General features: G+C 46.7%; 1 protein-coding gene across 3 annotated transcripts in view; it reads right to left on the reverse strand.

The window, feature by feature from the left end:
• The window catches only part of CAPN3 (calpain 3), a 49,551-nt gene that overhangs the window by 7,637 nt on the left and 17,384 nt on the right, over positions 1–24,530 (reverse strand). For 2 of the 3 annotated variants that reach the window (XM_043919141.1, XM_043919140.1), the window contains exons 2-13: positions 16,961–17,030; positions 15,136–15,254; positions 13,558–13,691; positions 12,689–12,857; positions 9,736–9,819; positions 8,746–8,831; positions 6,523–6,600; positions 5,436–5,596; positions 3,777–3,946; positions 3,425–3,436; positions 2,559–2,767; positions 1,751–1,787 (exon numbers count right to left, since the gene is read on the reverse strand). In XM_043919141.1, the coding sequence (XP_043775076.1) occupies positions 1,751–1,787; positions 2,559–2,767; positions 3,425–3,436; positions 3,777–3,946; positions 5,436–5,596; positions 6,523–6,600; positions 8,746–8,831; positions 9,736–9,819; positions 12,689–12,857; positions 13,558–13,691; positions 15,136–15,254; positions 16,961–17,030 (1,329 nt within the window). Of the gene's footprint in view, positions 1–1,750; positions 1,788–2,558; positions 2,768–3,424; positions 3,437–3,776; positions 3,947–5,435; positions 5,597–6,522; positions 6,601–8,745; positions 8,832–9,735; positions 9,820–11,751; positions 11,899–12,688; positions 12,858–13,557; positions 13,692–15,135; positions 15,255–16,960; positions 17,031–24,530 lie in introns of all 3 variants that reach the window. The other variant, XM_043919139.1, reaches the window with a different exon arrangement.

The following is a 24,530-nucleotide window of genomic DNA, read 5'->3' on the forward strand; positions in this document are numbered from 1 at the left end:
GCGGCTGATACAGCTATGCTTTTATAGTCCACTCTGCTATTGGTCGTGGCCAAGGAAGGGGAGCTTCTGGCAGATGTTCTGTATTTTTTAATGAAGTTGGTTACTAAAACACCCCAAAAGTGACTCACCTAAACTGGCCTGAAAATGAATTTTATTTGATTTATAGAGTTTTTGGTTTTTCGTTAAAATTAGAAGGTCAGGGCTTCCCTGGCGGCTCAGACGATAGAGTCCACCTGCAATGCAGGATACCTAGGTTTAATCCCTGGATCAGGAAGACCCCCTGGGGAAGGAAATGGCAACCCACTCCAGTATTCTTGCCTAGAGAATTCCATGGACAGAGGAGCCTGGCGGGCTACAGTCTATGGAGTTGCACACAGTCAGACACAACTGAGTGACTAACACTTTCACTGGCAGCAGGCATGAACCTGTGACCCCGTGACAGCAATCTGAGGAGCTGAGAGCAGCAGCTCTGCATCCCCAGATTGCCACAGTCACCATCACTCCAGTGGTCTGAAGCCAAGAGGACTACAGGCAACTGTACCCACACAGGGACACCAAAACCCCACAGGTGCCTGCTCTGCTCCGTTAGGTGACATACGAATTCAGGTAAGCTTTTGAGTTTGCTGCACCTGATAAATACACTGCACTGATTACTGACATCTGAAAGATAAATAAGTATTAAGACAGCATCAAATGCACTTAATACTAAAACCAACATCTGTGATAATTCAAAAGGCCCTTGGGGATCTGCCACTAGCACAGGGTCAGGGTTAGAACCATGAGCGTCACTACCCAGAAGACAATTCAGTGGGGTATTTGCTGTCCTCTTATTGGCCCAGGACACACCAGCAGAGCCCAAGGGACTATTTATTCACCAAAGCGCAAAGTCCAAGGCAGTCATAAGACTCCTCTCCATGGAGACTCCAGCAGACACCAGCTCTGTGCTCCTAACCCTGGGCCTCCCACCCCCGGGGACAGGCCTCAGCATGGGGTAGGGGTGAGAGCCTGACTCCACTCAGAGAATCTGGCTGTGAGTTCCAGCCTTGCCACTCACAAGCTCTGTGAACTCAAAGAAACCACTTAACCCCGCTGAGCCTCTGCTTCCTTACTTGAAAACCAGGGATAATAACTTTATTACATGTCAGAAACCTTTCAAACATCAGAGAGATGACACATATGAGAAGTACCTTGAAGATGTAAAACATATGAACCATAGCCATTTAAAGGCCTGTGCTATGCCAGACCCTTCATGCACATGATCTCATCGATTCAAACCTCACAAAAGCCCTGTAAGGCATGTATTATTAATATCCCCCCTACTTTACAGAGTAGGAAACTGAGTCAGAAGGGTTACATAAGTCGTCTAGGTCACCGGGCTGGCAGGTGGAGGACCTGGGTTTTGATACTGACTCCAGAGCTGGTGTAGTGCTGCCTTTTTTCTGTGTGAGATTCTAATTCATAAATCCAGTGCTGGCTGTAGCTGTTGTCACCCCTTATTCCTGTGGCCTTGGTCCCTCCCTCTAATTGTTCAAACTGCTTTTCCTTCTAGGACTCTCCTCTGTCCTTCCAGCCCCTAGACTGACTAAATGGCCCCAGGACACAAGTCCCATGACTTCAGGCCATGCCACACAGAAGTTGCAATAACACAGAGTAATGACTCTGCACGCCCCAGACTCCTGTGTCCCGCTGCTACCCCTCCATCACCCGTCTGTTCCCTGGTCCTGTCACATGTGAGAGCCAAACCACTCACCACTGGCCGATCCACGGAGATTGTATTCTCAACTTCCCTGTGAGGAACACAAACATGAGGGGGTCTCAGTGTCACCAGGTGCAAGTAGGACGCAGAGGGCTTTTGCTCAGGCCACCTGGCTTCTCGGAGCCAAGTTTGGACTGACCTCAAGAGAACCCCAGGGACTAACATCCCATACCACAGGTGCCATTCCCTGAAGCCAAGTGCAGACACAGGGCTTCTTTTTGGCTTTGTCTAGGTTTTCCCAGATGCATGACCCAGCCACCTATTCATGGACCTAATGCTTCTTTTAGGGACAGAGGTCAAAGTGGTAAGGGCCTATGAACTCATCCCCAGTGACCAAGAGGGCAGGATGTGGCCTTGCTGGCTTCCCTGGTCACCGTACCTAAAAGTTTAATCACCCCCCAACTGCTCTTATCCTTCTTCCCACTTTATTTTTCCTCCTTATCACTTATGTAAATCTAATATACTCTATATACTTTTTCCTATTACATGGTCGTCTCATGCTAGAATGCTAAATTCCATGAAGGCAGGGATTTCTTTCTGTTTAATTCATTGCTCTGTCCTCAGTGCCTAGAAGAGTGCCTGCGACATAGCAGGTGCTCAGTAGCTATCTGTGGGATGAATGGGTGGGTGGATGGATGTAGGGGAGATGTTCCCAGTGACAGGGGAAGAGGTCCTGGTCAACAGGATTCCTGGAGGAGTCTGTCTCACTGTCTCAGCTGTCCAGCTGTCTCACACCTCCAGTCTCTGGTATGGGTCATGTGGGCTCTTAGGGACAGGTGGGGAAAGCCAGGGTGGGACTTACTCAGAGAGGTTCCTCTTTTCTGAGAAGACCCGGAGGATGAACTCGCCCTCCTGGTGGGGCTCGTAGGTGGAGGGCACAATGACGTACTCACTGGGAGGCAGGCGGAAGCGCTCGGACACCTCCCGCATGTTGATGTAGGTTCTGCTCCTGGCCTTGGAGGCGTTGTACAGGAAGAAGTCCTTCTGCAGGTGCTGCTTGTTGCCATGCATCTGAGGGAGAGAAGAGCCCAAGGTACCTCAGTCCCTCGGGAGGGACACCCTGTCCTGCTCACAGTCCTCCTCCAGGGAGTCCTCCTTCCCAACTCCCTGGTCACTCATTTCATAGTCACGACCTACCAGCTTCTGATTCCCAAGGCCTCGAATAGCTCAACATCCCTGGAACTCCCTACCCCATATCCTCTTCCTTTTCTGCTGTGATCCAGAAGTGAAGGTCAAGTCTGGCATCCCCCACTCAGGGTCACTTACCAGAATTGCTGCTGTTCAGCTCCAGAACACCTCTGGATTGGGGAAAGACCCCAAGGAGGCGGGGGCGGGGGTTGTGGGCAGGGTCTGAGGGAGGTGATTCCTCCACCCCCAAAGAAGGTGATCAGCCTCACAATGTGTCTGTGGGATTCTGTGTGTGAGTGTGAGCAAGCATGTGAGTGTGTGATGGTCTCTGGTGGGCAAGGGAAAGGGCACGTTGTGGGGGTGGGGGTCAGGAGGCCATGCAATAGCCTGAGGACCTGCTCTGGAGTTAGGTAAGGAGGGCCAGGCCCTCTCCTATCACAGTCCTGCCCCCAGACCCCACAGGAGGCACCCTGATGTGCCCCAGGCGGACACAGGGCCCTGGTAACGCTGCACACACTGCTGGCTGCTCCACTTCTATACCTCTTTGGGAACCTTGGGGAGAAACAGAAAAGGAAGGTGCTCAGATTTTGTGGATTTCAGGTCTTAATAGGGATGGACACTTGCCAAAGGGCATGCTAGCAATCGTAGAGCAAATGAGGGGCTCTGATTCCCCATATACCTACCTGGACAGCCCCAGCCCCACCCCCACCTCCCCTAGGTGGGTTTTTCCCCCACTGGTTACAAACTTCAAAGAGGTTCTGACACAAGTGGGCCTGATATCAGGAGTTTGTGGGGGGCACTGGATATTGGGGAAGCTGGGGAACCCCTCAGGAGGCTCTCTGAAAACCTCTTCCCTGAAAAGGTGGTCTGAAGCTCATCAGGGATGGCACACCTCGTAGATGGCAAAACCGATGGTGAAGAGGTTAGCCCCCAGCTTCCGGTCCTTCCTCCGGTTCTTCTGCATCAGGGCCACTAGGAAACTACAGATCACCTCGGAATCATCGGGGTCGTCGTCCTCCTCTAGGAGCTTCAGACGGTACTGTGGGTTGGTCCAGAAAGTGTCTGTGCCCCCCCAAAAGGAATTGCACTTTCAGATCTGCCTCTCAGAGAAAGGAAAGGACAGGAGATGAGACGGAGGGAACCTATTCGTCTCTAGCCTCCTCATCTACAGGCTCAAATATGTATGAAAAATAAAAAGGATCCAGCCATTTGTTTAATTTGGTGTGTGTGTTGGGGTGGGGAGCGGGTAGCCTTTATACCTTTACACAGATGGAGCTGCGCTGATTGGCTATGTGGCTCCTCTCCTCTGTGAATTTTCATTCTCTGTCTTTGCGGATGGCTTCCCTTTTCTCACCTGCTCCCTCAGTGTTACTAGTCCCTGGGATTTGGTCCTGGGCCTCTTCTCTCACTCCCTAGGCTGTCTTATCCACTCCTACTTTCTAACTGCTCCCTACATGCTCTTGACTCCTGAGCTGTAGATCCCAGCTTCAATCTCTCTTTTGACTCCTTCCCATCATCCCTTCTTTCTTCTTTCCCTCCTTTCCTTCCTGTCTTCTTTCCATCCTTCTTTCCTTCCAGAAATATATACTGAGTCCCTATCATAGAGCTAAGTGCCACTCTTATCTGTGCATCTGGTTCTCTTTCATGCATCTTCACCTGGATATTCTACACATGCCTCAGACTTCCCATGTCCCAAACTAAACTCCTCTGCAGAAGCCCACAACCAACTCAGTCAAAAATAAGAAACCTATTTTTTTCCTCTTGTGCGTTTCATTGACACCATCTACTCAGGCTCCCAATGAGAGAATCTTGAAGTCATTCTTCCTTCTCCAGATCACCCAATATTTTCTTCCCTCAACCTGCCTCATCCCCCCATCTCTGCTGCTTCTGACTTGGCCTCAGCTTTCATCATTTCTGGCTTAAACTCTTGCAGCTGCTGCTAACTCAGTTCTCCAGTTCAATCCTCAGCATAACTAACACGGTCCTGTTCTGACATAATAACCTGGACGACAGAGGACGAGATGGCTGGATGGTACCACCGACTCGATGAACATGAGTTTGGGTAAACTCCGGGAGTTTGTGATGGACAGGGAGGCCTGGCGCAAAGAGTCGGACACGACTGAGCGACTGAACTGAACTGAAAAGTTGTTACCAGCTCCTTAATGTGAGCTACTCAGAATGGAGGTTTCCTTCTCAGTAATGTTGTTGTTCTTTGGTCACTGTCGTGTCTGACTCTTTGTGACGTCATGGACTATAGCCCACCAGGCTCCTCTGTCCATAGAATTTTCCCAGGCAAGAATACTGGAGTGGGTTGCCATCTCCTTCTCAAGGGGATCTTCCCGACCCAATGATCAAACCTGCGTCTCCTGCATTGGCAAGCAGATTCGTTACCACAGAGCCACCAGGAAAGTCACCTCTCAGTAAAATGGGGACAGTTCAATAAGAGATTGTATGTCTGGAAGTTAGTAAAGACTCAGCAGATGCTAGTTAATATTTTCCTGCCTGGAACCTGTTCTGCTTGGACCCTTCCCCCATCCAGAGCATCTCCCACCTGGGAAGTTGCGGCAGCCTCCGGCAGAGCAGCCCCTCACCCAGCGGCCCTCATTCACGGACACTGTCCAAGTCTGAAGCTTGTCGGACTCCAGGGCATCAGCTGTGAGGTTGCAGATCTCCAGCTTTGTGAAATGGTAGATAAAATCATCGTAGGACATCCTGAGAGGTTGGAAGAAGAGAGAGATCTGTTTGGGAGGCTGGGATAGGGAAGAATGCAGGGCTAACACAGCACAATGAAATAGCCCAAAGCAACTTTGTCATGGTCCTAGAGAGGACCCTGTCCTTCCTTTCTTAGGGTCAACACTGTGTCAGTTCTTTTTTTAAAATTTTTATATATTTATTTTTTAAAATTTGGCCTTGCCATGTGGCTTTTGGATAGTTCCTGACCAGGGATCGAACCTATGTCCTCTGCAGCCGGAGCACAGAGTCCTAAGCACTGGACTGCCAGGGAAGTCCCAACACTGTCAGTTCTGATGTATCTCTTGCGTTAACAACTCAAACTCATGCGTTCTTGCTGGAAGAGCTTGGCAGCAATTCAGTTCTCCACAGTGGTCCTGTTTGCCCCTCCACTGGGCCCAAGCACTGTACCAGGCACAGGGGAGGGGTAGTTGGGGAAGCACAGACAATTAAGCCAGCAATTTTAAAGGTGATGAGTATCACAAATTAATCCCAATCCTGAGGAAAACAAGTGGGTCCAGAAGAAAGTTCCCTTTAATCTAAGACTTGAAGGCTCAGTAGAAATGATCTGAGTGGCATTGGGTGAGCTGAGTAGATAGGGCTTCCTCCACTCAGAAAACAGCTCCACCAAGGCCAGGAGCAAGTGGCTGGAGCAGTGCGTGTGGTGGAGTGTCACAAAACGGCGGGAGCCCTAGCGCACTGGCTTGGTCCGGGGCCCAGTCATCACCATAACACGCAGGCTGCTCTCAAAACCCTCAGTCGTGCCGGGTCTCTGGCTGGATTTGGAGAATAGGGCTCAGGTGTCCCAAGGGCTGAATCTGACGGCCACTTTCTGGGGTTGGAGGTTTGAGATTTCAGTGCCCACCCCATCCTTTACCCTTCAGAGTCCTCTTGGGTCCTGCACTCACCAGAACTCCCCATCTTCAGTGACTTGGTGCTGCAAACGGGCCTTCTCGTCCTTGTCCACATAGCTCCAGTCCTTCCAGCTGGAGGGAAGTTGGAGGTGTGATGAAAGGGAAAAGAAAGGGAAGGCCCGATATGAGCTGGGCCAGGAGGTGTCTGGGAAATATGAACAAAATAGCTCCTCTCCCAACTGCAGCCAGTGTGAACCACCAAAAAGCAAATCTGACCTAATACCCCATAATCGCTTCCCACCATCCTCAGGATTAAGACCAAGCTTTTAAAATGGTTTATGAGGGCCTGACTTTTCGCTGATTAAAATTTTAACCATTCCTCACCCTTTCAAGTTAGGAGCTGGGCCCTGGAAATAGGTAAATTGGGATTTCAATTTAATTATACCAGTACTAGCTGTAACCCTGGGCAAGAAACTTCACCTCTCACAGCTTCTGTTTTCTCAACTGCAAAAGGGAAATGATTATGTCACCTACTCACAGTGCTGTGATGAGCAAGAGATGAAATATTGCATGTAAAACTTTTAGAACAGGCCCATCATCTAATAAGTAACTGTCTGAGTTACTGAGAGAAAGACTAAACAGGTAAACTTTTCCTTCCTCCTGCCACCCCACAAAACATCCCAGTTTTGTATTTTTAAAGGCTGGGCAGTTTTACACACTGTCTCCCAAAGAAGGAGGAACTAAAGCACCTTTGTGAGGAGAATGAAGCTAAACTGGATCGTCTCTGGAGAGGTTAGGGATTGAAGAAGTGCTTGGAATCAGGGAATACTGGAGGGGAGATGGAGATTCCTGAGGCCAGCAGGAAGGACGCAGTGGGTGGGGGAGGGAACTCTCCTTGAGTGACCGAGGCTGAGTCCCACTTGTCAGCAGTCCCTGAAGTGGAGGAGTTGGCAGAAAGTGGACCCCAAGTTCTGAGACTGGAGAACATAGCGAGGGTCCCTGTGGGTGACTAGTGGGCTGGTAGACTTATGGGGCAGCAGGGACCCTTCCAGAGCAGAGAATCCAGTTCAAATGCCATCCCTCCAGGCAACCTTTTGCTACCTTCCTGTCCCCTCAAACTATGAGAAGGGCACCTGCTTTGTGACCCTAACTATAGCATTTATCTCAATGATTACTGTTTTTCTGTCCTTCCCACTAGACCTTAAGGCCTATAGGGCAGGGTCTGAATCTCTGTTCATTTCTAAGTCCCCAGACAGAAGCATGGGGCCTGACACACACTGCACAATGAGGTGTCTGGGATTTGCCACACGGATAAGAGAGGGAACAGTAAGAAGACCAGGATCAGCACCTTATTGGTCTATCCAGCAAAGTTGCCTATTCACAGAATGCCCCCAGTGCTTAGGATTGTGCCTGGGATTCAGCAAGTGCTCAACACATACTTGCTAAATGAATGAATGGCCGAACAAGCCAGTAATTACGGTGCCCTGAGATGAGAGGTATGTTAAAATTAGCACAGGGTCTGAGGGCACACACCTGGTTGTGGTCCTTCTCAGCTAAAGAGGCCTGCTCTGCCCCCTTGGGAATAAAGGAGCTCCAGGACCCACTCTCCCTGCAGAGAGGCAGTCAGGAGCCAGCGATTGGGGTGGAACAATAAAGGTTTTGTGAAGGTTCTGGAGCCTTCACAATAGCTTCCTCCCTCTGTGTGCTGTTTTAGCTGCTCCCAGTCACTTGCTCCCAGTAATAAGTAGTACAGTTCTTTCAAAGGACCTATGCATCTCTTCCTGGGGCCAGTGAAGGAGAGGAAATCTTAGCACTGGCTAAGCTCTCTGCAACACCATCACATTTTCTCCTCATAACAGCCCACCAGCTAGGTGCTAACATTTCCCCCATTTTATAGATAATTACGAGAAAGGAAGTTACTTGTCCAGTCAGACCACTGCATCCAGACTCCCCTCCTGCCTGGACATAGCCCATGCTCTCTAGGATCTTTCCTTTCCCCTCAATGGCTATCAGTAAGTTCTTGGGGTCCCAGGTTCCCGAGGCTCTGCTTTCAGCCCTAACCTGGAGCCACACCCCTTCTGGTCCCAGCCCTTCCCTGGAGCCATGCCCTCTTCTGTTCCCAGTCCGTCCCTAGAGCCACACCCCCTCTTCTCCTCTGGATCATTGGTTTTAAGGGTGATTTTAGACCAAGCATTTGTCGTACTCTTATGGTTTGGTCCCCAACCCAACCTTGTCCCAGGTCCTGTTTTCCCCTGCTCATGGGGTCCCCTCACCCACCTGTCACTCCAGGAGCCATTCCACTCCACCTGGCCCCAGGGGTTCCGCAGCCGCACCAGCTTCACTTTCTCATCCTTGTACAGGGCCTTGGGCAAAGAGGAAAAGCTCTCTTGCTCTGGGCCCTTTCTGAAGTGGGGTGAGGGTGGGGGTCTTCTGTCTTGCCCTGAGGGTTGGGGTGGGAGTGGGGAGAGGATCCCATACAGGGAGCTGTCCTGCTTGGTCAAGGAGACTAATCACAAGTTTGCTGTGAAATGGCAGAACCTTAGCACGAGCTTACAGGACTCAGGCTTGGCCATCACCTTGCCATCTTCTAAGAAGTGATTTTCACAGTGCACATCTGGCCATTTAGAAATCTGAGTGGAGTGGGTGGAGGAGGCAGGGCATATAATGTAGGGCTCTGCTGGTAATTAGGTGTCTCTGCGTGAATTATTAATAGAAAAAAATGCCCCTGCTGGCTGAAGAGTGACAGAAAATGTCCCCTCTAAGTAGATCGATCAGAAAAAGGGGCCCCTTTTCTCCTGTCTGCGGCATGGGGTGCTGTGGACAACTGCCTCTCTCTGCCCATCCATATGACCAGGGCACAATGGCCCAACTGTGCACAAGGGGCCTGACAAACTCCCTGTCTCTGTCATGATCCAGTTAAGGCCAGATGTGCCAGTGGGAGCAAGACATCATTAGTGACCATGAAAAACAAAAAACACAATAGCCCATGAAATTACTTTCATAAAACCAAAGTTATTTCTATTTGTTCTTTGGAAATGTTGGGGCAATTGCTATGTTTAGCGCTAAAAACAAACATAGAGTGAGAACTGTCTTGTGGCAAGATCCACCTACAAGTCCCAGTAGTCTCCAACCCGCTACTCAGCCCGAGTACCTGATTGGAGGCAAATTCTGCAGATGCAAAGGGGCACAGAAAGCCAAGACCTGACTTCAGGAGGTTCCCCCAAGTAGCCCCTCAAGTCCTATCCCTCCATATCCCACCAGGCTCACCTCCTCCAGCCCAGTGACTGAGTAGGCATGGCCTTTGACCAGCCCACAGGCCATTCTTGTCTCATACTGAACTGGAACAATCGTCTGTGGAGTGAAAACCAGACAGCCTATCAGGGCTTGTTTCCTGAGACAAAGTTCACACTGGTTCACATCCTGGGTCCAGTGAGGACAAGGACTCCTCCATGCCCTGGAAGCATGCCTACTAGCCCTGAGAAGACCCTCACTAGCCCTTTAAGAGAGCCAAGTATATGCAGCCCAGACAAGGTGTTTCTGTCAAGCTGGTCCCCTGACCACTGGAGAACAATGTGGAGGCTGGGGCCGCGAGGTGAGTGAGAGCGTGCCTGGCCCTCCTTTCTGGATCCCTTGGGGTCTTTCAAAGGAAGAAGTGGCGGGGATGGAGGCTGCCTTGGGTCAGGCTCCCCTTCCTTGAGCCCACCCAGGGTTGACTATTCCTGGAAGAGAAAGGGGTTGAGAAAAGGGGTTAGATGAAACATGGAGGTCTAACCTTTTATCTTTATATCCCCTCACCTTCTCCACCCACCCTAGAACATGTTCAAGAGATTAAAAGTAGACTTCCTTAGTGGTCCATGCCTGCAATGCACGGGGTGTGGGCTGATCCCTGATTGGGGAGCAAAGATCCCATGTGCCATGTTATGTGGCCAAAAGTTTTAAAAAAAGAAAGAAATTAAAAGTTCCTGCACCCAGGCAGAGAATTCCAAGGCAGCCAGAGGAAAGTTCTGCTCGGACGTGACTGTGCCTCAGGGAGCAGGGAGGTCTCTTCCATCTGAGATTTGCAGCCACAGGAGATCCTTGGCAGAAGGGTAGGATGACCAAAACCCAGTGAGCCCTAAATGGATCTCTGTGACTTCACTCTGCCTGGTGATATGACAGCTTTAAGAGGTAGCCTGGAGCCCTTTTCAAAGTGAGGGCTATGTGAGGAGCCAAGGTTTTTGGCATCTCAACCTCTTCCAGATTTCAGTCTTTAGAGGACCGAGACCATGTGAATAGAAAGGGAAGGGGGCAGGAGGTTCATGAATCTCTCAGTTCTAGACCAGGGAAACCACTTGAAATGACTTGTGGCATTACATATGCATTCCTGGCTATTCCACTACTGGCTATCTGTGCAAAGAAAACTGTCCTGGATGGACACAAAGATGTATCTAATAGGATGTTTGCTGTAACATTTAAAAATTACAGCCAAAACAGAAAAAGAAAATATTTAAATTCCCAATAATAAGTTATGGGGTAAAAAAATTATAATTTATCTGCATGTTGGACTATTGTACAGCCACTAAAAGTGTTATAGAAGACACACTAAGAACGTGATTCTTGTTGGCACATTAGGTATACAAAGCTAACTGAAAAAGAAGCATGCTGCAAAGAGGCACATACAATACGACTGCATTTTTAAAATAAAAATTTAGATTAGGTGTATGCATAGAAAAATCCTAGTAGGACATATGCCAAATGTTATCATCCTCAGATAGGGAAAAAAATAGGTTCGTTTTTCCTCTGCTTTACTGTATAGCGTGTATTACTTCCCAAACTAGTAGAATATAAGCTCTGGGGCAGGGGATGGGGAGTGTGTGGAGACTGCTCATTCCTTAGAATCCTAAACAAATGGGAGAGAATTTTCTTTGTTTGTTAGAAGAGTGCCTAGTAGGAACTCAGTAAATAAGTGTCAAATACATAAATGAATGAACTAGAAGGAGAGAAATAATTTACAAATAAATGAAATCTCTCTTGTAAACATTTATGCCAGTTAATTCATTATCAGAGAAACTGCCTGGACCATGGAGTATGAAGGAACCCCACCCCACCCCCACCCCGTCCCCCACCAGAGATTCCCTCCAAAAGCTGTCTCCCCCCATTCCTCAGGAGCCTTGGAGCGAGCAAGAGATTCCAACCAGACCCCTGGAAGGCCCCAGGAGGAGCCCAGGTGGGAGGTGCCAGCTGCTGGGGAAGGTCTGACACCACACAACACACCCGGGCAATGCAGGTGGGAGGAGTACACACCCGAGTCGGTCTGTCATCTGAGCATCCCTCAGGGATGAGGTCTGAGTCCCTGAGCCGCGAGTTATCCATATTCCTCACCATCCGCTCAATCAACTCCCCCATTTTCAGCCCAGAAGGAGAGGTTCCATAGGTCATGTTTGTGCCATCCTGAGGCCCAACAGGGAGGGCAGGGGACAGTCCAGGAGAGGGAGAGAGAGTAAACAAAGGTGGGTGATAGAAAGGGAAGGAGAGAGAAAGAAGGGAAGGGATAGACAAAGAAACAGAGGAGAGATAAGTAGAGCCTGAATGGAGAAAAGATGGAGAACAGTGATGCAGAAAGAAAACGTTTGTCTGTGGGCGCTTCATCTTCCCAAGCTTTCCCATCTACTGGGTGTACTAGGAGAGGAAGGAACAGGAATTCAGCTGGGGCCCCTTCCTCACCAGCAGAGATAACCAAGACTATTAGAATACATTGACTACCCCCCAGGGAAGGTGTATCTCCTGGGCAGTCAGCCATCCCCTTCCCCTTGGCTCTGGTCTCAGTTCACACCACTTCGTTGAGAGGTGGACTGCAGGCTGAGCTTTTCCCAGATTACAACACAAAGCCTGTGTCTCATGTGAGAGATATGATCAAAGCTCAATGACTGGGAGGCTTTCTTAGGGAACTGGTAGGTTCAGGTCCATAGCCCAGTGTGTGGCCGGCTTACTAGGGGCATGCTGGAACTGAGAAACACCAACCTTGGAGGCCTATTTCCACCTAAATTCCACCTCTTTATTGGAAATCTCCAGAAACTTCTCCCTTGAGAAATTCCCAGTTCTCAAAGTTGAGGCTACTTTTTTGCGTCCTAAAACAGAACATTCACCCTGTCCCAGAGGAAAGCCCTGTGCTGCTGTTCACCGGGTAAGTCTTCCCAGCAGGTGGCAGCTCCCTGTCCTGCTCCCCACACCGCAGACTTACATCAATGGAGCAGCCCATGAGGGAACCCCTCTCGATGGCCTTCTTCATGATCTTGTACATGTCTCTGGGAGCATCCTTGATTTCAAAAAACTCTGTCACTCCTCCTGTGAAGTCCTCCATGGCCTCTGTAGTGTTCCCACCTTTCAGGGCTTCATACGAACCATGGAGCCTTAGAGAGAGGATGAAGACTAGTCTGGGGTCACAGGGTTCCAGGAAATATGACCCAGGTACCCCCGGCTCCAGAACTTTACTCTTGGGTCCTGTGATGCTGTCTTGTCCAAATTCTCCAACAACTCTCTAAGCTTTTGAACAGATACTGTGATTCTGTTTCCTCACAATGGAGCAACTGAGCCCCAGAGGCTGTGTGACCAGCTAAGGCCACAGAGAGGAGAAACATTGGGACTGGAACCTGCTATTCCCACTTCCTGATGGTTCTCTTTCCACTACACCCGGAATCTGAAGTAGGGCTCCATTAAAGCCACTAGTAGCTGGAGTGGAGCTTCTGAGAGGCAGCATGGCTTTTATTCATGTATTCTGAGCTCCAATGTTATGTGGCAGCCTGGATGGGAGGGGAGTTTGGGGGAAAATGGATGCATGTATACATATGGCTGAGTCCCTTCGCTGTCCACCTGAAACTATCACAGCATTGTTCATCAGCTATACCCCAATACAAAATAAAAAGTTTTATATATATATATATATACACACATACATATATGTATACATAGTGAGCTCGTGAGGTTGAGCCAACCAAGGCTCTGGGATTTGAGTTCCAGAGAAATAATGCTGGGATCCAGGATCTGTAGTGCCACCAAGAAGGGATGATTAAAGAGCTCACTATGGAAGCTAAAGATTTCCTATCCCCTTACTTAGCATAAGCCTTCTCCAGCAGAGCACTCCAGAACTCATTGCGATGGTTGGATTTGGTGAAAACCAGTTGATTGTTGTAAGTTGGCAGGCAGTCATCAATAACCACGTCCACCCAGTCTCCATAGCGCCAGAACTGCACAGAAGCATCAAGCACAGTGCCATCCTCAGATTACCAGTGGGAAATGCGTCCCTACCCCACATTACTTTTGTTCATACTATTCTGGGTTTAGAGAGGGTGAATCTTTCTTTAAATGGACCGTGAGCTCTTTGAGGGCAGGAAGTACATTACAAACCATTATGTCTCTTTGACACAGTCCAGCTCAGTACAGGGGATGGTAGGTACTCCATGTGTATCTGAGGGCTTGAGATTTTCCTGCTGCTCCGTAGGTCTGGGGAGGGGCTAGGTATCAGTATTTTTAGTTATCTCAGCTGATCCTCATATGCAGTCAGGGCTGAGAAGCACTGGTCTAGGAGAAGGTGATGTATAATGTATGTACTTCTTGATGACAAATAAGGTAGGAATTGTTGAAGAAGAAGGATTGACATGGAAATGGAAAGTGACCCAGAATATACTCTGGTTAAAGCAGGAACACTGTCCAGTAATCCCGATTCTAGATGATGTTCTTTCTTGAACAAATCGGTATTAACCCAAGAAAGCCAGAAGTAGTTTAATTTCCTTCTAATGACATTTACTCTCCTATGAACAAGAGGGCAAAAATCTGTGTAGTCTTTGTGTTTATGTCCTTTTAAATACCCAAGGGGAGTGAGCAGCTTGATGGCATTGGGAAAAAACAAGACTCGGGACCCCGCTGCCCTGTCTGCATTGGGATGGCAGCAGGACTCTGATCCTAAACCTGCAGAGAAGACCCCTTCTGAGGCCTTCCATCCTGGGATACAAGATCAACTGATGATCCGGGTCAGTCCAGGACATTCGGAGGCTTCAGGGCTGTTCAGAAGCCTCAGAACACCCCTAGATACAGATGCCCACATACGAAGCTCATTTCAGTTCTGGGTCAGCATGGGGTTTGGTTCTTTGCTAGGACAATTTGGATCCAGAAAGTTTCCAGTGTCTGAACTTATTCTGAAACCAAAAGACTCATTGCTGGGCCACACCAGAAGCCTGGTCCCCAGATTAACCAGACTTTTATTCCAGAGCCTGGAAGGGATGAATGATAGAGTGGGTATAGACTTGTGTTGGCATTTCTTTTGCAGCCTAAAGGGCCCTCTGGATTTCCAGTGCTAGTGTCTTAGGGATTTACTTGAGAAGGGCTTCTGGTTATCACATAGAAGCCTGACAGCTGGAAAGGTAAAAATAGACCAACAGGCCAGTGAACAGGATATCCTCCAACCTTGCTGGGGCCTAACGGAAGGTGTAGGGGTTTGAGGGTAGGAAGAAATAAACAACTACTTCCTCACAGGCTTGAGGCCTGAAGGGGGTCACTGCCCACAGCCATAGCCGGGTGGGTGGGTGGGGATCTTTCCTGGAGCCACTGGGAAGTCAAGGTTGGGAAACCAGTGGTAGGTGGATGGCCCGCTGGCCCTCTTAACTACCCTCACCTGGAGTCCCTTGACCTCACCTGGAAGTGAAAAATCCCCGCATAGTTTTCGGTGAAACTCTGATCATGGGGTATGACCCGGAAAAGCAGACGCTTGTTCAAGGTCAGGCAAGCGATGGCTGCAAGAAACCAGCAATCCCCTGCAGGCAAACACATGGCATAGGTCACAGGAGGGCCCACACCTCCAGGGGAGAAGGAGACCCATCCCCGTCTGCTTTCTGGAGAAGGGCATGCACTTGGCTCTCACTGTCCTGCTTTCAGATCTGACCTTATGGAGGTGTCAGCCAAGGAAAGGGGTGTGACTGCAGTCCCTGGACCATGCGATCAACAGGGTAATTTACTCCCTCATGACTGCTTTCCTGAAGGCTATAGGCAATTCCTCTGTCTGCAGTATAAGCTCCATTTGGACCTCAATGGAAACAGCAATGGGGGGTCATAATTGGGTCATTCTTTCTAACACCTGTAGGAAAGCTGCCTGCCCTGCACCTTTGCAATGTGACTGCAGAATCTGAGCATCTGAGAGCCATCAGTCCAGCCCATTAGTACTGCAAGGAAAGCTGGTTAGTATTTGGAGGCGGCACTTTGCCCTGCTGTGTGTGTGTGTGTGTGTGTGTGTGTGTGTGTGTGTGTGTGAATGCCCAAGTGGCAGGTTAGGAACACTAACAGAACACAGGCTAGGTTATGCAAGGCCTTTGTTGTGCTGTGTAGGATGTCATGGCATCTTTGAGACTGCAGAGGGGAGGCTGAGAGCCTCCACAGGCCTCCTCCCACCACCGTTACCACCCTCCCCACCTGCCACCTCCCAAGCAGCCAGCCTCTCCTCTGAAACAGTGTGTTGGTTGGAAGGCCCAGGTTATTAGCTGGCCAGGGCTCTGCAGGCAGCCTTCCTTCAAGTGCAGGAAGTCAGATATTCAAAACCTCTTCAGCCTCTCCTTCCGGGACCAAATTAGCTAAATTCCTTTCATTTGGCCTTGAGTGCCTTTTCCCTCAAGTTCTAAATTGTGTCTGTTGATATTTGTTTCCTCCAACTTTATTTCACAGAACTTTGTTGCAGTTTGCACTAAAGACAATGCCTTCCATATAAGAGGCTGAGACGAGGAAGCAGCCAAGCTAATTAACCAGACAAAAAATTGGATGCTCATCCACATGGCAGGTGTCATCTTTGTTGAAAAGCTTCTTTAATACGGAACTATTCTGGGGCAGTTTAAACAGGAGTTTGAGTTATGAAAGCATTTTTTGTGAGCATATCAATTCTGCATGCCCAAGGGACATGCATGGCACACAATTTCAGAGCTGCCTTCTAAGGAAGGTTGTTGTTGTTTAGTCTTTAAGTCATGTCTGACTCCTCGTGACCCCATGGACTCAGCCTGCCAGGCTCCTCTGTCCATGGGATTCTACCAGGCAAGAACACTGGAGTGGGTAGCCGTTTCCTTCTCCAGGGACTCTTCCTGACCCAGGGATCAAACTCCCATCTCTTGCATTGGCAGGCGGATTCTTAACCACTGAGTCGCCAGGAAAGCCCTTTAAGGAAGGTGGGTCCTGCTAGAAACAGGGTTTTTGTCTTGCTGAGTGGGGTGTGTGAGTGTCCTGGAGACTCTGGAGAGGAGGTACACCTCCTGTGGTGACACAAGGCAAAGAGCTGGTAAGAAAGGTGGGAGGGACAGAAATTAAATGGAGCAATGAGTTTAATGAGCTGAATGAGTTTAAATAATATTATCAAAACTACCTCCCCCAAGTTCATTACAAGCAAAACCAGATTATTGTCCCTTTACTTACTGTAAAAGGATCATACCTCTTAATCACCCCTTGATTGTTTGGCTAAATAGGACCAGAGGAACTTTCCTACCTAGATCTCCTTGGCAGATGTCAGTTCTATTGGCTCCACCAATGATAAATCGGGGATTCTCACAAATTTCCTGTGAAGCAAAAAGGAAATAATAATAGTAGTAGTAGCTATTATTTACTGAGGTTCATATGCAGTACTGGCATCACATATCAGGAGTTTTACACACACCGCTCATTTAAACCTCAGAAACGCCCATGAATTGGATACTATCATTCTTATTTTTCAGATGAGAACACCAAGACTGAGAGACGTTAACAATTTGCCCAAGGACACATAGCTAGCAGGGAGGAGAAGCCAGATGCATGGCTCCTTTTCTCATTGATCCACGTTGCTCCCTCACATATACTCAGATATACTGTCTGAGGAAGGAAGCACCTTGAGAGTTAGGGCAGTGTCATTACTGTCACGGCTTTGACCAAGTGACAGTCAAAAACACAGCCCTTGTTTGTCTGTTTTCTAAGTCAGGAAAAGAGGTGCAGGAGGGAAAGTAAGGATCTTTTTCCCCAAGATGTGGTAACATAGATATTTAGTATCAGCATGTGTCCCAAGGGCCACAGGACTTGAGAGCTGGGGAGAGCCAAGAATAAATTTGACATGGGCCTCGAAGGCCTCCCAGTCTGCTGGGAGCTATGTTTCTTTAATAAAGCTAACCCAACATGACACCCTGGTCTCAGCAGTTTTCAAATCCAGGCACTACCAGTTATATGCATCCCAACAGAGCCCAACAGAGGGTGCTCTTGTGTTTGTTTGGTTGTGTCATGCTTTGCATTTTAACTTTCGAAATAATTATAGATTCTGTGTTTTGGTTTTAACTTCATCCTTCACAGCTTCAAGAAGCCTTGCTATCTTGGTGATATAGCCCTCTCTGTTTTTCTGTCTTCCCTAATACAACAACCTGGGTGAGTGAGCTCAGTGAGTGAATTTTCCTGAGCTCAAGGATCTGTCTCACTTACTAGATGGAAAGTCGTGCATAGATCACAGTACACACACCACCCCCTTGAAGCTCTTATCAATGGAAGGATAAACCCCAAATAATAATTTTTTAAAAGGTTATCTATAGGAGAAGAAAGGATTAAGTGGTGAATATAGGGATGGAAGTAAAACTCTGAATATATCTGTTTTAAAATAATTTTGACTTAGGAACCATGTACATTTTATAGAATTAAAAACCAAAATCGAAGAAAATGCAATTTTAAAAAGCGATCTGTAACTGTGAAAGAATAAAATTCTTATTTTAAGCTACAAAGTTTATGGTAATATACTACAGCAGCCATAGGAACCTCATACAAAACTCCGGGAGCCAGTGATGGTCAGGGAGGCCTGGCGTGCTGCAGTCCATGGGGTCGCCAAGAGTTGGACACAACTGAGCAATTGAACTGAACTGAACTTTGCGATCCCATGGACTACAACACACCAGGCTTCCCTGTCCATCACCAGCTCCCAGAGCTTGCTCAAACTCATGTCCATCGAGTCAGTGATGCCATCCAACCATCTCATCCTCTGTCGTCCCCTCCTCCCGCCTTCAATCTTTCCCAGCATCAAGGTCTCTTCAGTGAGTCAGTTCTTCGCATCAGGTGGCCAAAGTATTGGAGTTTCGCTTCAGCATCAGTCCTTCCAATGAATATTCAGGACTGGTTTTCTTTAGGATTGACTGGTTGGATCTCCTTGCAGTCCAAGGGACTCTCGAGAGTCTTCTCCAACACCACAGTTCAAAAGTATCAATTCTTCGGCCCTCAGCTTTCTTTGTAGTTCAACTCTCACATCCATACATGACTACTGGAAAAACTATAGCTTTGACTAGATGGACCTTTGTTGGCAAAGTAATGTCTCTCTTTTTAATAAGCTGTCTAGATTGATCATAACTTTTCTTCCAAGAAGCAAGCGTCTCTTAATTGTATGGCTGCACTCACCATCTGCAGTGATTTTGGAGCCCAAGAAAATAAAGTCTGTCACTGTTTCCATTGTTTCCCCATCTATTTGCCATGAAATGATGGGACCAGATGCTACGATCTTGGGTTTTTGAATCCTGAGTTTTAAGCCAGCTTTTCCACTCTTGTCCTTCACCTTCATCAAATGGCTTTTTAGTTCCTCTTCACCTTCTGCCATAAAGGTGGTGTCATCTGTATTTCTGAGGTTATTGATATTTCTGCTAGCAATCTTGATCCCAGCTTGTGCTTCATCCAGCCTGGCATTTCGTATGATATACTCTGCATATAAGTTAAATAAGCAGGGTGACAATATATGGCCTTGACGTACTTCTTTTCCAATTTGGAACAAGTCCGTTGTTCCATGTCCAGTTCTAACTGTTGCTTCTTGACCTGCATACAGATTTCTCAGGAGGCAGGTGAGGTGTTCTGGTATTCTCCTCATGTCTTTAAGAATGTTCCATAGTTTTTTGTAATCCATACAGTCAAAGGCTAAACCTTACATCCTAAGGTCGAACCCCAAACCATAATGAAATGTGAACCATAATAAATAAAAATAATATTGCTACTACTTCAGAACTTTGACATATAGGATAAAGTAAATAATGTACATTAACGTCATTAGGAACCAGGATATTTTTAGTGTAAAAGAGAATATGTAGGGGGCCTCCCTGCTGGCTCAGTGGTAAGAATCCACCTGCCAATGCAGGAGACCTGGGTTTGAACCCTGGTCTGGGAAGATCCCACATGCTCTCAGAGTAACTAAGCCCTTGGGACAAAACTATTGAACCCTCGTTCTGGAGCCAGTGTTCCACAAGAGAAGCCGCTGCAGTGAGAAGCCTGTGCACAACTAGACAGTAGTTGCTTGCCGCAACTAGAGAAAAGCCCACATAGCAACGAAGACCCAGCACAGCCAAAAATAAATAACCTTCAAAGAGATTTCATTAAAAAAGAAAATATGTAAAATTATAAAAGTGAATAACTTAAGTAAAAACCCTGCAATGTTAAAGTTGAGTTGGATATTTAAGTATAACTCATGATTTATTTTTGTCTTTCTAAAAAAATTTTCTATCTCCCCGCACTAAAACAAAACATAAAAACTAGAAGCCGTAAAAATCTAGTAAAGAGAATATCAACTACCAGAATGTGGTCTTTAAAAACCATTGCCCCCTAATAAAATATAAAACTCTCATTATTTCAAATAAGGCTCTTTCCTCTTAAAAAAACAAAGAAAGCAATTAAGGTATAGTTAACGCATGTTATTTCTGTCTCCCCAGTGCTTTGCATCCTTACAATACATTCCCCCTTCTCCTGATATTATACCTCAATTTTCAGCTGGAGAGAAATCCTACTGTCAGCACTTTTTCTGGTGGGCTTCCCCTTTCACCCAGCTCCACACGGCTGTTAGGGGCAATTAGAGTGAGGGTGATTAGTTCAGGAATGGGCAGATGACCAAGTCTAGGCCAAGAGATATGGCCCAAGTCTTTTGTTGTAACTATTGAGAAAGAAATACATTCTCCTCCAGGAGTTAGTAAGCTAGAGAATGTCAGCCTGAAGCTGCTTATGGCCATTTCTGCCCCTTTGTGAAGGTAACCTGCTTGAGAGTAAAGACAACTCAGAAGCAGCAGATGGAGGAGTGGGTGGAGAGGGCAGAGGTGATAAATAGACAGACAGATAATATTAGGAAGTGTGTCTTGACATGGTTTGAGGCCTGGATTCAGTGTGTCTAAACCTGATCATCACCTTTGAAAATTCAGTTATAGAACGCTTTTTGGTTTAAGTTAGTTGGAGTTGGACCTCTGTTACTTACCAGCTGAGACTCTTGACTACCGAGTGTCCTGCCCCTCTTATAAGGGAATTTATTATAGAGTGACTCAAATAATGGAATTTTGGCTACATTTTTTAGCTGTCACAGAGGTAGCTTTCTCTCCTTGGGTCTACAGGTTAAGAAGCCTTGTCCCCTCCGCTGCCACCAATTCCAGGGCTGACAACTTGGAAAGGCAGCAGCAGCTGCACCGCTTTCTTTCCCGTCAGCTTAGAGGTCCAGCTATTTGAATGGAGTTACATTCTTTGCAATGGTAGAGATTCCCCAATATACTACATTTACCTTCAATACTACCTCAGCTAAATTCACCAAACACTAATTGGGCTTCTGAGTATGTACAGGGCTGGGGGATTTAAGGGTATAATCAAAAGTGGAGATCATCCCTGCCTGCCCTCCGGGAAACCCCCAGCCTAGAGACCCTCAATTGTTTGTCCTCATGAGAGACGTCTGTTTGGTGAGGGTCAGTTAGCGAACTTATTGAGGATTAATTCATAGAATAGCTAGATTTGCCTAGATACCCTCCTCACTGCCTACTTTTATGGAGTGTCTGAGACCTGTTTTTGTTGGTTAATATGAACAAAGGGTAAATTGTGCTGGCTCTGTCATTTTAGCTTGGGGACCTAAGGCTCCTGGTCACTCCTTTGGCTATAATTTGGCCTGAGACTGGATCTGTCAGTGATGGAGCCCCAGCAATTAGCAGCAGGTAACCATTTCCTCCATTTCTGAGTGCTGTGATTTGCACAGTGTCTCCAAACATTTTTTTTATTGTATACCTCCATCGTAAGAGCACTTCCCTGGTGGCTTGGATGGTAAAGAATCTGCCTGCAATGCAGGAGACCCAGGTTGGATCCCTGGGTTGGGAAGATCCCCTGGAGAAGGGCATGGCTACTCACTCCAGTATTCTTGCCTGGAGAATCCTATGCACAGAAGAGCCTGGCAGGCTACAGTCCATAGGGTTGCAAAGAGTCAGACACAACTGAGCGACTAACACTTCCACTTTCTTTCCATCATTAAAATGTTCTGAACATGCAACTCTACAAAAGTATTTTTATTAGTTTTAAATTGTCCGTGTGTATTATCCTAAAATATAATGTGCATTATAAGATAAATAAAAACATACATTTAAAAGGGTGGTCTCATATAGATGTAGGTAGGGGACTTCTGGTTTCAGCTCCAACATATAAAGAGCTTGGAAGTCATCACTCCCTTCCTTACCATAAGAAAAACCCAAACACCTGACAACCAGTGACTTTGCTTGGACCCATCAGAGAATTGAGGTTAGAGGTCAACCCACTACACTGAAATAAAGATGCAAGAGAAACCAGAGGGTTATAGCCAAGATCTGTTTATCTGGGGCAGAAGCTGCCTCAGCCACAAACTGGGAGAAACACTGAAATGGTAACCTTGATGAATTTCTGGAAGCTGAGTGAGGACTGGCACAGAGTGAGAAGCTTCTGGAGGCCACAGTCTTTAGAAGAACCCCACTCCCCCATACTTTCATGGTCTCTACCTCCAAACATTCCACTAAGTTCTCGTGGTAAAAATTCAAGAAAGATCCTCCTATAGGGGAAAAGGCTTTTCCTGTCTTACCTATGTTGGGGGAAATATATTACTCCCACTCTAGCTCCCTCTAGTCTTTCTCACCAAAGAAGGGGAAAAAGCTATACCAGTGGAGAAACGTGTGAAGGTCACAGCCCAGAGAGACAGGCCCATTGAAAGACCGAGCTTTAATCATTAGATTATAGAGCACTTCCCCTCCCCCACTGTACTACCACATCAACAGGGCTCCAGTGAAATAGCAGTGACTTACAGGGGAAAGAGCTGCAAGATGTAAGCTCTGATAAGTACTTAGGAAAGCCCGAACTCAAGAGAGGAAACAAACCAAGGATATTAAAGGAATTTGAAACTTCTGACATCTGCAGCTATAAGAAACAACCACGGCACAACCACCTTCTAGCCAGCCTAACATAAATCCTCACACCAGGGTTTTTCTAGTGGTCCAGTGATTAAGACTGCACTCCCAATGCTGGGGGGACGGGTTTGATCCCTGGCCAGGGAAGTTCTGCATACCGTTACGGTGTGGCCAAAAGAAATCCACCTCATGCCAAAGGATTCTTTATCTCAGTTCTTATTACCCAAAACAATGTCTACTTTCAGCCAAAAACTACAAGAGATGTCAAAAGGCAGGTAAAAGCAGTCTGAAGAGGTAAAGCAAACATCAGAACTAGACTCAGATATGGCATAGATGTTGGAATTATCAAGTAGGGGATTTAAAATAATTATGACTAGTGTGTCAAAAAGTCTAATGGAAGAAGTAGATAGCATTCAAGAAAAGGTTGGTAATATAAGCAGAGCGATGGAAATCAAGAAAGAATCAAAAGGAAATGATAGAAATAAAAAATATTACAACATATATTTGATGGACCCATCAGTGGATTAGACAAAGACAAAGAAAAAAATCAGCGAGATTGAAGATGAAACAATAGCAATTTCCTAAAGTGAAATGCAAAGAGAAGAGTATAACAACAACAAAAAACAGAGCAGAACATCCAAGAATGGTGAGACATTCAAAATGTGCAACATATGCATAATTGGAATACTGGAAGGAAAAAAAGAACAGAGCAGAAGAAATATTTGAAGTAATAATGCCCAAGAACTTTCCAAAATTAATGACAGATAACCAAATCACAGATCCAGGAAACTCAAGGAACATCAAGCAACATAAATGCTGGCAAGATAAAATGTAACTACATTAGGCATATGATATTCAAACTGCAGATAAGCAAAGATAAAGAAAAGATCTTGAAAGAAGCCAAGAGGAGGGAAATGCTCTAGAGGAAAAGAGACAAGAATTATAGCAGACTCTTCTTCAGAAACTATGCAAGCAAGAAAGATTGGATTGAAATATTTTAATTGATGAGAGAAAAACCCATCAACCTAGCATTATATTAGCAGAGCATTAATCTTTCAAAACTGAAGGACAGGTACTTCCCTGGTGGTCCAGTGGTTAAAAATTTGCCTTACAGTGCAGGAGACGTGAGTTTGATCCCTGGTTGTGAAACTAAGATCCCACATTCCATGGAAAAACAGCCTGTGTTCCATAGCTAGAGAGAAACCTGTGCATCACAACAACAAAGATCCCATGTCCCACAATTAAGATCCGATGCAGCCAAAAATAAATGAATTTTTTAAAAACTGAAGGAGAAATAAAGGGCTTTCAGACAAATAAAACCACATGGAATTCATTTCCAGAAGACTTGCCTTGCAAGGAAGGTTAAAAGAAGCTCCTTCAGGAGAAGGAAAATTATTTAGAACAGAAACCTGGACCTATATAAAAAAATGGAAAAGCATCAGAGAAGGCATAAATGAAGGTAAAATAAAGCTTTTATTTTTCTTAATCTTAAGATAACTTTATTTAAAGTAATAAAAACAACTACAAGTTGAGTACTTATAACATATGGTAAGTGAAATGCGTGATAGTAATGTCTCGAGGGAAGGAAGGGAGAAATTGGGTATTTTCTATTATAAGGTACTAGACTGCATATATGGATTTCCCCAGTGGCTCAGATGGTAAAGAACCAGCCTGCCATACAGGAGACCCAGGCTCAATCCTGTGTCAGGAAGATCTCCTAGAGAAGAGAATAGTTACCCACTCCAATATTCCTGCTGGAGGATTCCATGGACAAGGGAGCCTGGCAGGCTACACTCTATGGGGTCGCAAGGAGAGTACACATTTCTGCTCTCAGTATCACATGGAAGAGTCACTAAGACCACATTCTGGGTTATAAAACACACTTTGACAAATTTCAAAGAATATAAA

This window comes from Cervus elaphus, chromosome 12 (genome assembly GCF_910594005.1).
Source record: "Cervus elaphus chromosome 12, mCerEla1.1, whole genome shotgun sequence".
NCBI classification, from domain to species: domain Eukaryota; kingdom Metazoa; phylum Chordata; class Mammalia; order Artiodactyla; family Cervidae; genus Cervus; species Cervus elaphus.